General features: G+C 49.0%; 1 protein-coding gene across 1 annotated transcript; it reads left to right on the top strand.

Moving 5' to 3' along the window:
- The first annotated feature begins 534 nt into the window (after positions 1-534).
- LOC116474312 (protein FAM106C-like) lies at positions 535-10886 on the top strand. Its single transcript, XM_058445346.1, is given in 4 exon segments — positions 535-717; positions 4310-4450; positions 10363-10474; positions 10477-10886. Coding segments are annotated over 4 exon segments (846 nt in total).
- The last annotated feature ends 3000 nt before the right edge of the window (positions 10887-13886 follow it).

A 13886-nucleotide genomic window follows, 5' to 3' on the forward strand; every position in this document is an offset into this window, starting at 1 on the left:
CCATCTTGGCTCTTGGTTTGCACACTTGCTGGCCCTGCTTCCTGTGGCTCTGATCTGACAATGTGGGGGTGGGGGAGGAAGGTGGGGCGGAGGAGGGTCTACAGGGGGCCCAGAGTCATGGGGGCGGTGTGGATGTCTGCTCATGGTTCGTGCAGGCTGCCGTGTCTCAAAACTCCAGGGGGCACCTATACCGACACGGCCTTGTGAACGGTGCCGCCCACGTGGTGCGACCCCGAGGCTCTGAGCTTGTGTGTGTTGGGGTGGGAAGAGGCGAGGAAGCTGGTGGCTCCATGGGCACGGAGGCATGCTCCCTGCTCTGTTCATCCATCTGCAGAGGGGGCTACCCTTGGTCACCCCATCTAATTGCGCCTGGCTGTCCCGGGCTCCTGCTGTCCCCAGTGACCTCAGAAGGAAGGCCAGGCCTCTCTGAGGTTGGGGAACTGTTCCTGCACCTCGCACTACACATGTCCTAGCCGCTCTGTTTGTTTATCTGAGAGGGGACAAAGGCATTCTTTCCCCCAGGGACGAAGGACGATGTCCAAGTCCCAGGGAGGGGCTTCCTTTGGAGAAGAGCTTCTGGACAGAAGAGTCAGTTCCTTCCGCAGAGCCCTCGGCTGGACACGTGGGAGGCTCCTCAGGTTGTTCCAAGTGTCAGCTGCGGCGAGGCCTGGAGGACAGGAAGAGGGCAGCGGAGCAGGACACAGGGAAGGGATGTGGGTGCATCCTGGAACAAGATTTAATCTTCCATCGAGATTTAGTCTTTCAGCCAGGCGCAGTGGCTCACACCTGTAATCCCAGCACTTTGGGAGGTCAAGGGGGGAGGATCACTTGAGCCCAGGAGTTTAAGATCAGCCTGAGTAACTTAGGGAGATCCTGTCTCTACGAGCGGGGAAAAAAAGCCAGATGTGGTGGCACGCCTGTGGTCCCAGTTACTTGAGAGGCTGAGGTGGGAGGATGGCTTAAGCCCAAGAGTGCAGGCACCATTGCACTCCAGCCTAGGCAACAGAGAGAGACCCTGTCTCAAAAAAGAAAAAAAAACAAAACTTAATCTTCCTTCCTCTCTCCCTCCCTCTTTCTTTCTTTCTTTCTTTCTTTCTTTCTTTCTTTCTTTCTTTCTTCTTTCTTTCTTTCTTTCTTTCTTTCTTTCTTTCTTTCTTTCTTTCTTTCTTTCTTTCTTTCTTCCTTCCTTCCTTCCTTCCTTTCTTTCTTTCTTTCTTCCTTTCTTTCTTTCTTTCTTTCTTTCTTTCTTTCTTTCTTTTTCTTTCTTTCTTTCTTTCTTCTTTCTTTCTTTCTCTTTCTTTCTTTCTCTCGCTCTTTCTTTCTTTCTTTTCTTCTTTTTTCCTTCCTTCCTTCCTTCCTTCCATCCTTCCCTCCCTCCCTCTGTCTCTTTCTTTCTTTCTTTCTTCTTTCTTTCCTTCCTTCCATCCTTCCCTCCCTCCCTCTGTCTCTTTCTTTCTTTCTTTCTTTCTTCTCTTTCTTCTCTTTCTTTTTCTTTCTTTTTATACAGTCTTACTCTGTCGCCCAGGCTGGAGTGCAGTGGCAGGTTTTCGGCTCACTGCAACCTCCGCCTCCTGAGTTCAAGTGATTCTCCTGCCTCAGCCTTTCAAGTAGCTGGGACTACAGGCGCATGCCACCATGCAGCTAATTTTTTTCATATTTTTAGTAGAGATGGGGTTTTGCCACGTTGGCCAAGCTGGTCTCGAACTCCTGACCTCGGGTGATCCACCTGCCTCGGCCTCCCAAAGTGCTGGTATTACAGGCATGAGCCACCATGCCTGGCCTTAATCTTTCAACAAACACTATTATTTCCTCTGTGCCAGGGACAGAGGATTTAGGGAGGAAAATCCTAGTCTGGGCTCTTCCTCCGAGACTCCCAGCTGCAGGGCAGGCAGACACAGCAGGCACAGGAGAACCAGGTCTACGACACAGAAGCCAAGAGAGGAATGCAGAAACATCTGGGCATGACCGGCCTGGGGCGGAATCCCCCTCCACTGCTGACTCTCTAGGTGCCCTTGGTAGTTTAATTCATTTTTCTGAGTCTCAGTTTCCTCATCTATGAAATGGGGGTGATGACAGCATTTACCTCATGGGCTTGTTGTCAAGATGAAACACGATGCCGGGACAAGAGAAGATATTCAATAATTTATAATTATTATGGTGATTCTTTTTATTGGAGAGAGCAATGAAGGACGGGCAGGACCCACAGGTGGGGAGTAGGGAACACTGGGCGGAAGCTGGAATTATGCACAGTGACGCATAATGAACTCTGATCTGTGGTGGGCGGCAGTTCTTTCCTATCCAAGGCAGAAACCTTAAGACCCTTCAAGGGGCCACCTCTCTGCCCAGACACTTAGGGACATCCCTCAGCACTCTGTCCCAACCGTACACAGAATAATTTACAGAGGAAGATCTCCCAGCCTGACCTTCACCTAGAATTGTCTAAGGTCACCCAGAGCATCAGAGGGAGAAAAGGGGGCCCTCTGAGCCCCAGGACTGCCCTGCAGTTGTTATGTCCTGCCTTGGGGGGGTAGCAGGTGCAGAGTTCAGAGTCAGGCTGAGCCCACATCCCTGAAAGAAGGGGCTCTCGGCCAGGGCTCCTCCTGCTTTCTCACTGTGGGGATTGATCGGGTTGGGGACCAATTTCCCATTTCATTTTCCTCTAACCCTTCCTCTCCCACTTCCCCAGGAGCCACAGGATTACACACGTGTCCATCTCTCTGCTGCTGGCTCTGTCCCTGGCTCTGCCTCCCACAAGCCTATCCTGTGTAGAGTTGCTGCAGGCTCCCCCGGCACAGGAAGAGTGCCTGCCCCTGTCCCCACCCTTGGCTTCAGTTTTGTCTAGATGGGTTCACCTAGACAAAATACAGGCTGCCCAGTTACATCTGAATGTCAGAAAAATAACAAATCCTTTTTTTTTTTTTTTAGTGTATCCCTAAATTACACGGGACATACTTACACCAGAGCATTATTTGTTATTTACCTGAAATTTAAATTTAACTGGTTGTCTTGTACTTTTATTTACTAGGTCTGGTGACCCTACCTCCATCCCACTTATAAGAGGGAGACTGAAGCCAAGAGAGAAGGGTGGGCAAGAAAAAGAGACTGACAGCCCAGGCCTGCTGCCACTCCTTCCTCCTCCCGGCCACCTCCCTCCCTAATGGGCCACACCTTCCAGCAACTGATAACAGATTGATCAAGGGGTTTTCCCTCCTGTGTGATTCTGGTGTTGAGCTTCCTGTGGGCAGGGCAGCTGGGAGGGCATTGGAGGCCCATCTGCCTGTAGATTTCCTCCTGGCTGACTCAGCCTCCCAAGTAGCTGGGATTACAGGCGCCTGCCACCATGCCGGGCTAACTTTCTGTATTTGTAGTAGAGACGGGGTTTCTTCATTTAGCCAGGCTGGTCTTGAACTCCTGAGCTCAGGCAGTCCTCTCTCCTCTGTCTCCTAAAGTGCTAGGATTACAGCCATGAACCACCGTGCCCGTCTTGAATTTTTGACTGTGTGTCTTTAGGATAGATTTCTATAAGTGAAGTTTCTGGTTCAAAGGGTAAATGCCTATGTAAAATTGCTAGATGTTGCCACATTCCTCAAGAAACTAATCTCTATTGCATCTGGCAAAATTATTTGCTGTGCTTTATATAGCACTTAATCCTTAGAATAACAGTTGGAGATGAGTATGTCTATTTTCTTCGTTTTCAGATGAGGAAACGAAATACACAGGACATAAGGCTAACAAATAGAGCTGAGATTTGGCCGGGTGTGGTGGCTCATGCCTGTAATCCCAGCACTTTGGGAGGCCAAGGGGGGCGGATCACCTGAGGTCAGGAGTTGGAGACCAGCCTGGCTACATGGCGAAACCCTGTCTCTACTAAAAATACAAAAATTAGCCGGGCATGGTGGCATGTGCCTGTAATCCCAGCTACTCTGGAGGCTGAGGCAGGAGAATTGCTTAAACCTGGGAGGTGGAGGTTGCAGTGAACTGAGATCGTGCCAATGTACTCCAGCCTGGGTGACAAAGCAGGATTCCATCTCAAAAAACAAAAAGAAAACCCCCCAAAAAACAAATAGAGCTGAGATTTGAACCCAGAAAGTCTGATACTTGAGTCCGCCCACTTACAATTGCTACACTCTACTGCTTTTCTGAAGAAACTTGACAGGTAAAGGAACTTGTCCCTTGCCGGCCAATGAATGACAAAATGGGGAATTGAACCCAGATCTGTAAACCTGGCAGTCCTTGCTGCTTCCCTTATACTGAGTGCTGCTGGCCTCAAAGAGTTTCTTGTTCTGTGTTTCTACATCCATGCTTACAGGGAAGTGTGGATGCAGAAATTGCCAGGCCAGTCAAGGAAGCTGGGATGCGTGCTGACCCTAGCCCTGGAGCGCTCTCCCCGGCTGCTCCCCGCAGTCTTGCTTCCTCTTGTGAAGTCTATGTGCCAGCCAAGATCCAGCCTGTGAGGCCCGACCTGATCTCTGCTCCCTGTCTGCTCCCCCAGCAAGAGTCCCTGAGGAAAAGAATGGGGGATCACGTCTTAGTCATCAGAGCATCGAAGTGCCCAGGCCAAGGTCGGCCACATAGAGGGAGGGCAGGTGGCAAACATTTGCAGCATGAGTGAATAAAAGGAAAACTGATAGCAAAGAATGGAACTACCAGGCACCATTCCAGGGCTGGGACTAAATATTTACCTTGCCCATTGGGCAAAGATAAGCCTGGTGTTCCGGGCTCTATTTATGCCAGCTTTTCTTCAGGGGCTGACACAGTCAACCTGGTATCATTACAGCTTGAACAGCAGTTTCCACATGTGGGGTCTGGGTGTGCGAGGTGCTTGATGCTCAGCTTCTGCCGTTCCCTAGCTCCCTGTGTCTTCCCCAGGGAATCCGCTTCCCAGTCCCTGAGCCCTGGGTGGCTTTGCCACCTCCATTCTGCTGCCTGGTCTGTCCCCGGTCTCCATGAGGCTATTGAATTGGGGTTCATTCTACTCTAGATGAAGCTGTGTATCCTCGTTTAGCCCCTGGGGTCAAGCCACATCAGGAGATGCTTGCAGCATGACAGGACAGACTTGCCTGGGTCTACTGCCTCAGTGGCCTCCTGCAAGACACCTCTCTTAAGGGAATAGTGTTGGGTATGACAAGCTGGGTCCAAGTGAAGCTTCAGAGATGTAGAGGTGTAGGGGAGGAGGGACTCTGAGTTCAGTGTGGCAACCACTCAGCCTCTGGGACTCACACCACGGGCATAAGGAGAATGGAAGCCGCACGTGGAAAAGGGAAGGGTAATTTCTTTTTATTTTTTGCGGGGGGAGGTGGGGAAGGGTGATTTCTTTTTTGGGGGAGGAGGTGGGGAAGGGTGATTTTTTTGGGTGATTTCTTTTTTGGGGGAGGAGGTGGGGAAGGGTGATTTTTTTGGGAAGGGTGGGGAAGGGTGATTTCTTTTTTTTTTTTTGGTGGGGAGGTGGGGAGGTGGGGAGGTGATTTTGTGGAAATACGAACAGCTCTGCTTTGGGAAGGCCTTCGTGGAGTGTGAAGGGAGCATTGAGCAACCCTGGCCCCTGGTGTCCAGCCTGGGAAGCAATGCCTAGAGGCAGTGGTCACGTTGGGCAAGGGGTGCCCAGAAGATCGGGCAGTCCCGCTCAGAGGACACCACGTGGCAGCTGAAAGGACTAGTTTAAGAGCACATTTGAGATACCCTCTGGAGGCTGCCATCAGTACTTAGAGGGAGAGTGGGTCTTTGCAGGGGGATAAGGGAGAACCAATGAAACCTGAGTCATTACAGCAAGTGACCTTTCACTGAGCCTGAGGCTGCTATAACCAGGAAAACACAGCCAGCATGGAAGCAGACTCACAGCCAGGCGGGGTGACTTGTGCCTGTAATCCCAGCAGTTTGGGAGGCCAAGGTAGGCAGATCACCTGAAGTCAGGAGTTTGAGGCCAGCCTGGCCAACATGGTGAAACCCCATCTCTACTAAAAATATGAAAATTAGCCGGGCGTGGTGGTGCATGCCTGTAATTCCAGCTACTTGGGAGGCTGAGGCAGGAGAATCACTTGAACCTGGGAGGCGGAGGTTGCAGTGAGTTGAGATCATGCCACTGCACTCCAGCCTGGGCAACAGAGAGAGACTCCCTGTGGAAGAAGAAGAAGAAGAAGGAGAAGGAGAAGGAGAAGAGAAGAGAAGAAGAAGAAGAAGAGAAGAAGAAGAAAGAAGAAAGAAGAAAGAAGAAAGAAGAAAGAAGAAAGAAGAAGAAGAAGAAGAAGAAGAAGAAAGAAGAAGAAGAAGAAGAAGAAGAAGAAGAAGAAGAAAGAAGAAGAAGAAGAAGAAGAAGAAGAAGAAGAAGAAGAAGAAGAAGAAGAAGAAGAAGAAGAAGAAGAAGAAGAAACAGCAGATTCACAGATTCATGGAGACACTACTGCTTGGAATTTGGTGATGCTTCAGGGAGTGGGGCCGGAGCTGGCCTGTGCTCCAGACAGGCATAAACTATCAATGTAAACACAATTACACCTAAGCCTTTGCAGGCACGGTGCTGATGCTGCCCCCTCCCAAGGGGGTATCATCCGGGTGGGTACAGGCTCTGGAGGCTGACTCTTTTCTTTTTTAAGATGGAGTCTTGCTCTGTCGCCAGGCTGGAGTGCAGTGACGCAATCTCGGCTCACTGCAACCTCTGCCTCCTGGGTTCAAGTAATTCTCCTGCCTCAGCCTCCCAAGTAGCTGGGACTACAGGCATGCGCCACAATGCCCAGCTGATTTTTTTGTATTTTTAGTAGAGATGGGGTTTCACCATGTGAGCCAGGATGGTCTCAATCTCCTGACCTCATGATATGCCCACCTCGGCCTCCCACAGTGCTGGGATTACAGGCGTGAGCCACCGCCCCCGGCCAATGCTGACATTTTTCAAGTCAGCTATGGAGTTTGAATTTTCCTTCAAATTTACACTGGCTATTTCCCCAGTTCAAATTAGGCCTGACTGGTTTCTCGTTCTCTTTCGTTTTTTCTGAATACATATCAGTTTTGGATTGAGGCCTAACATTTCCACTACCATCCAGAGGAGAGATGAGAAAACCAGAGTTGGGCTCTTAACCCCAGGGGAAAAAACAATGGGCTGCTCTGGAACGCTGCAGAGTCAGGGTTGAATGAATGCAGGGGCGGGGCAGGCAGCCGGGGAGTGTGCCGGCCGCGTGACCAGCCTGCCATGGTGTCCAGATGGACATGTGGTATTTGGTTTAAAGCCCACGCTACTGGGGCATAAACAGCTGGGGATAAATGATCAGACTCAATTGTTCTCTCCTTTCCCAGGAAAGGCCAGGAAGGAAAAGGCCCGAGTTTAAGGGAGAAGGCATTGTCCTCAGTGGATGAGGCATAGTCAGGTAGCCCGGTCTGGCAGGGGGCCAGTGGGGAGCACGAGATTCTCATGGCTGCCGTGGCTGGTGGCCACCTTTACAACAATAGCATATTGGACCCCTGTCCTTCCCATCCCACCTCTGAAACAATCACATCCATGTTAAATCTCTGACAAGATACTATCAGATACTCCAAAGTCCAGTTTGGAACTACAGTCTTAGCTTGACTCAATCCAGAATCCTTTCTCTCTCCTTGGTCCCATCTCCCCATCTACTCCCCCGCCAATTCTCTCTATGCAGCTGCTAAGGTCCCTGGGCCATCAGAAGTGAATAGAACAAACCTAAGACATCACTCTCCATCAAGAGGCCTGCATGACTCTTTATTTGCATCATGTCCCAGGAACAAGAGGAGGAGCTGCTTTGAGGACACCCACTTCCTCTCCTTACATAACAACACACTGCATTTGCACAAGTGTCCTTGGTTGTAAAGGGTTCCACACTCACTTTCTTATTCAGGGCTTATTACAAGCATCTAAGGTAGCTATGGTCATGGTGACCCTGATTCCTTGTCAAAGATGAGCCCATTGAGGCTCAGGGTGACTACCGTTGTGCCAGGAGTTGCTAAGTGGTGGATCACAGACTCCAGTTCAGGGGGAGGTAGGGTGGTAAAGAAGCAGCTGGATGAACCTGGGTTTGAATCCAGCTCAGAAATGTTCCATCTGTGTGACACCACAGGCAAGTGACTTAACCTCATTGTGCCTCAGCTTCCTCATCTAGAAAAAGGGGTGATGATGCATCCCTCATAGAGCTGTGGTGAGCATTTACAAGTCATGAGTGAAACATGCATAGCATGGGGTTTGGCAGATAGAAGTCCAGTAAATGTCTAAGCCCATCTCCAGCGTTTCTTCTGGTTCCAAGCTCAGGACTATCCTTTAAGCTAAGTGGTAGATACTCAATGAACATGTTTTGGATGATTTAGCCCTCTCCTTTCCCCCATCCCTCCCCAAGTGAGAGGATATTTATTTGCAGCTCCGTGCTGCAGAGAGCTCTGCAAACAAGGATTGGCAGCGGTAACTTTCTCCAGCTGGCACAACAATGAAAGGCCACAGGCCCTGGGGCTGCTCCCTATGGATGTCCAGGGAACAGAGGCCAGGCAGCAGGCTGGCTGCTCCGGGCACTCCCTGTGGCTTCTTCACTCTAGCTGGCTACCCAGTATACTGAGTAGCAAAATGGCCTTTGAAAAGGCTCACCCTGTGGCCATGATTTCTAGCAGACCAAATGAGAGCATTCTCCTGGGAGCACTGTCAACTCCTCTTGCTGGAGACAATTCTCTGGGAGCTCCTCAGGCCCTACTGGAGCACTGTGTGCTTGGCTTTCTGAATGCATAGAGGTGACAGATGCTTTAGCGGACATCCAATCCACAGCGGTTGCCCAGGCAGCACTACACCTCCCACCCTCACTTCAACCGGAGTAACTCCAACCTCATCTGCTTTAGCTATGGGTCCTTCAGGTAAATGTGGCTGGAATGGCTGGAAGAAAGGGTCGGGTCTCAATGTTGTTTCAAAATAAAAGCTGAAGACAACTGACCTAATTGCAACTTGCTCAATATTCACAGGGGGAACCGAGGCACGGACAAGGCAAGTGACCCCCAAGGTCATACAGTTCTGCCAAGTGCAGAGCAAACACTGAGGACTGGACTTCTGGTCTACTGCTTTCCATGGCATCAGCTAAGATGACTGCTCTGAATCTGGGGCTACGGCAGCCTCTAATGATGATCGTAGGTGTCTCCTACTCCATTCTGGAGGCTCCCTGCTGATCCCTAATGTGGAAGTCCCCCTCTTCCTCCCCAACTTGTAATCCCAGTGGGCACTTGGGTTTAGCCATCAGCAGCAGAGGATCCCGCTACAGATAACTGAAGGGTGGTACTGAAAAAACCATCAGATCAGCAGAGAAGCCCTGTCCCCTTATCCTCAAGGTCCTGGGACAGCTCCTCCAACCAGGCACATTTTTCCTTCCTGGGCTGCACTCAGCTGTGACTGGGCTCCTCTCTCTGGCATGCCTCCTCCCTGTCCAGAGCTCTTCTAGGTTTTCCCCCTTCTGCCTCCTTTTTTCTTCCTCCTCCACTTCCTTCAGTCTTCTTGGGGCATTTCAAGCCTAGTACCCATCTGTGAGTTCCTCTTGGGCTTGTGGTAAGGTCTAAAGTTTGTTATCAAGAGAAATTCCAGCCAAAGCGGATTGTGAATATGAAAAAGAGAGAAATTACAGCAAACGGAACTTATGTTTATAATAAAATGGTCTAAAATAGATATCTATGTGCCAGGTGTGGTGGCTCACACCTGTATTCCCAGCACTTTGGGAGGCTGAGGCGGGTGGATCACCTGAAGTCAGGAGTTCGAGACCAGCCTGGCCAACATGGTGAAAACCTGTCTCTACTGAAAATACAAAAATTAGCCAGGTGTGGTGGCATGCGGCTGTAATCCCAACTATTTGGCAGGCTGAGGCAGGAGAATCACTTGAATCTGGGAGGTGGAGGTTTCAGTGAGCCAAGATAGTGCCACTTCACTCCAGCCTGGGCGACAAGAGTGAAACTCCGTCTCAAAAAAAACCTAAAATAGGCCAGGCACAGTGGCTCACGCCTGTAATCCCAGCACTTTGGGAGGCCGAGGTGGGTGGATCACCTGAGGCTGGAAGTTCAAGACGAGCCTGACCAACATGGAGAAACCCCATCTCTACTAAAAATACAAAATTAGCTGGGCGTGGTGGGTCATGCCTGTAATCCCAGCTACTCAGGAGGCCGAGGCAGGAGAATTGCTTGAACCTGAGAGGCGGAGGTTGTAGTGAGCTGGGATTGCTCCATTGCACTCCAGCCTGGGCAACAAGAGCGAAACTCCATCCCAAAAAAAAAAAAACTAAAATAAATAAATAAATAAATAAAATGGATATGCATTTATGCAAACCATAGAAAAATGTTTGGCAACCATCCCAAGATACCTGACAATGTGAAAGACTTTTATTACAACTGGCCTGACCTTCAAAGGCCTTCACAGCTCCTGCCTTCCTGTTATCGTCTACTATGTTCCTCGCGCACTTTCCACTCAGCACAAACAGGCTGCACTGCCTCCGAGACGCATCACTTGAATCCTGCCTCTGCTCTTTGTCCATCTGAAGCACCCTCTCCACATTTCTGACCCTGTAATCCTAATCTCACTTCATGAGGCAGTTCGCTTCCCTTTTGCATTTCCCTGGGGTACACTGTCAATAGCCTAGTGTCTGATGTCATCAGTCAGCACTTCATCAGAGGCAATTATGTCTACAGAGCTTTTGGCTAATTACTGTCACTCCTCCTTACATGTGTGCATATGCATATCATCTTTCCCTAATGAGACTGGAAATAATGATTCATTCCCTGGAGCAGTGGTTTCCATAAATGACCAACCCACAGACCAGTGCAAACTGGCTGCGAAAGAGCTTCCTCTGAGGAACTTACTAGAATGCAGATTCTTGGACTGCATGGGAGAGGAGGATCTCGTAAATCTGGGTGTAACAGGCACAGAACATTAGGTGTAATATGGGCGGGACTCTGGACTCAGCATATCCAACAAGCTGCTGGCTGATTCCGATGATGCCGATAAATTGCCAGGTTGGGAACTGCTGCCCCCAGAGAACCTAGCAGAGAGCTCTGTACGTGGTAGGTGCTCACTCCCCTATTGTTTGGGTGTATGCCTCCTGATAATGAACTTGATCATAACATTATTGTTATATCATGCCTGTATTGTTTCCTTAAGTGAGGGAAGAATGCTTTTGAGTACCTAATAGGTGGCAAGCTCTGTGCCGACTTACATACATGATCTATTCCTTTTAATAACCTTTGGAAATAAAGTGGTATTTTCACTGGCTATTAGAAGTCTGAAAACTTTCGTTTACAGCTGTTGCAACAGCAGAACTAGAATTTGACCTCCGACATAATGGGCTCAAAGTCTATGACCTTTCTGCTCACCAGAGGGCATGAACTGCTGGTTTGTACCTGGCTTTTAGATACCTTCTTTCGGCAGCACAATGTTCAAAGTTAAAAAAATTTACCAACACTTCTAAACTGGATACTTTGTTTTAATATCTGGGTTTCTGGCTTCTCTTCATGGGAAAAAAAAAAAAAAGGTTTGGTGAACACTGGGGCCCACATGCCTGCAGGACAACAGTCACATAGAACACACTATAGTCCCCATCACTCTCCATTCTCTTGCATTCTATTCCCAACTAGGTTCTTATAGGCCTGGATTTGTGACTGCTGCACACTTGCCTACTCTCTTGCTTCCCACTGGTCAGGAAGTCTGGCAAACTTAAAAGGCCTCTTTTTGTTGCTCTCTCCTGTATGGATCTCTGATCATAGAGGTGTGTGCATTTCTGACTTTGTGATTTCAATACTAAGGAAGCTGTTGGTACATTATCAAGAGAAACTGGGATCGCCACTCCCCAACTTACACATTCTGGTGTGTCCCACTAAAACTCTATATTCAGCCTCCAAACTAGCTGGGAAAAATGTGGCAAATCATCTACTTGCTCCAATTCAATGGTGTTTAGAACTAAGAAGTCACTGTGAGCAACGCCACCAAGTGGTGGAGGGACTCCATGCAGAATCGCCACCTTCAGCCAGAGAGGCTGGGAGGCCGAAGACCTCTCTCAACGCACAGGGCCATTCAGAAACTAGAAACAAAATGCTTGCCCATCTCCCTAGGCCAGTCCTTCCGAGGCTTTTTGAGACAAGGTCTCACTGTCACGCAGGTTGGAGTGCAGTGGCATAATCAAGGCAACCTCAACCTTCTGGGTTCAAGCGATCCTCCCACCTCAGCCTCCCGAGTAGCTGGGATGACTACAGGCACGGGCCACCACACCCAGCTGATTTTTTTTTTTTTTTTTTTTTTTTTTTTAGTAGAAATGAGGTCTCGCCATATTGCTCAGACTGGTCTTGAACCAGCCCATTTTTAGCTTTTTAAAAGACAGCCTTGGCCAGCCATGGCAGCTCACACTTGTAATCCCTGCACTTTGGGAAGCTGAGGTGGGCAGATAGCTTGAGCCGAGGAGTTCGACACCAGCCTGGGCAACATGGTGAAACCCCATCCCTACAAAAAATACAAAAATTAGCTGGGTGTGGTGGCACACATCTGTGGTCCCAGCTACTGGGGAGGCTGAGGTGGGAGGATTGCTTGAGCCTGGGAGGTCGAGGCTGCAGTGACCTGTGATTACCTCACTGCATTCCAGCCTGGGCAACAGAGACCCTGTCTCTATTTAAAAAAAAAAAAAAAAGTGTGAACCCGAGAGGTGGAGTTTGCAGTGAGCCGAGATCATGCCACTGCACTCCAGCCTGGGCGACAGAGCGAGACTCCATCTCAAAAAAAAAAAAAAAAGGAAACCTAAAAACAGACTGGCACTTAAAAAAGAGTTGTGCTTCATTTTTTGACTTTCTGTATTAATTTTGTTTGTTCCTTTCCTTAAACAAGCTGCCACTGCTGCTGATTCAACATGTTTCATTTTATACTTTTTTTTTTTTGAGACGGAGTTTCGCTCTTGTTTCCCAGGCTGGAGTGCAATGGCATGATCTCGGCTCACTGCAACCTCTGCCTCCCGGGTTCAAGCAATTCTCCTGCCTCAGCCTCCCAAGTAGCTGGGATTACAGACATGCACCACCACGCCCGGCTAATTTTGTATTTTTAGTAGAGATGGGGTTTCTCCATGTTGGTCAGGCTGGTCTTGAACTCTCAACCTTAGGTGATCCGCCTGCCTTGGCCTTCCAAACTGCTGGGATTACAGGCATGAGCCACTGGGCCTGGCCCATTTTATACATTTTTAATGTGTATTCTTGTTTTTGGAAAATGTGAACAGAGGACTATTAAACTCTTTTAGCATCAGAATAGCAAGGAGTTAAAAAAGCAAACAACAAAACAAACAAAAAAAACCCTCTTTGTAAAATAGGATTGAATATCGTTGGATTGAGCACTTACCAAGCAACTGTGCCAGGCATTTGTGTCCTTCATTTAATTCTTACAAGCCTGAGTGTTAGGTATTTTAATTTTATAGGTGAACAAATAGAAGCTGAGGGTGAAGGACCGACAGCTGTCACCTTCATCTCTTCTCAACACTGCCAACTGTCTCTTGGATCTCCCAGACGGACAACTAGGGACATCTCTGGTTTCTTGGTGCCCCCTAGAAACCTAGGGTCATTTCAAGGCATTATGCAAATGAGCTTTCCTTCTCTTCACCTCATCTCCTGATCTGCACAAAAATGACTGTAGGACCCACTGTAGGTACCAATGTAGGCACCAATCCTCAGTTTACCACCTGCTCTCTACTTGCTTCCCTGCCATAACTTTCTAAAAGGGATGTGAGCCATGTTTAAAGTCACCTGGTCACTGGAGGGATCTTGTTCTACCCTCTACATCAGTGGTTGTCAACCTTTTTGGCACCAGGGACTGGTGTTGTGGAAGACAATTTTTCCACGGACTGGGGGGATGGGGGGAATGGTTTCAGGATAAAACTGCTCCACCTCAAATCATCAGGCATTAGATT

Source organism: Hylobates moloch, unplaced genomic scaffold (assembly GCF_009828535.3).
Source record: "Hylobates moloch isolate HMO894 unplaced genomic scaffold, HMol_V3 SCAFFOLD_10, whole genome shotgun sequence".
Classification (NCBI taxonomy): domain Eukaryota; kingdom Metazoa; phylum Chordata; class Mammalia; order Primates; family Hylobatidae; genus Hylobates; species Hylobates moloch.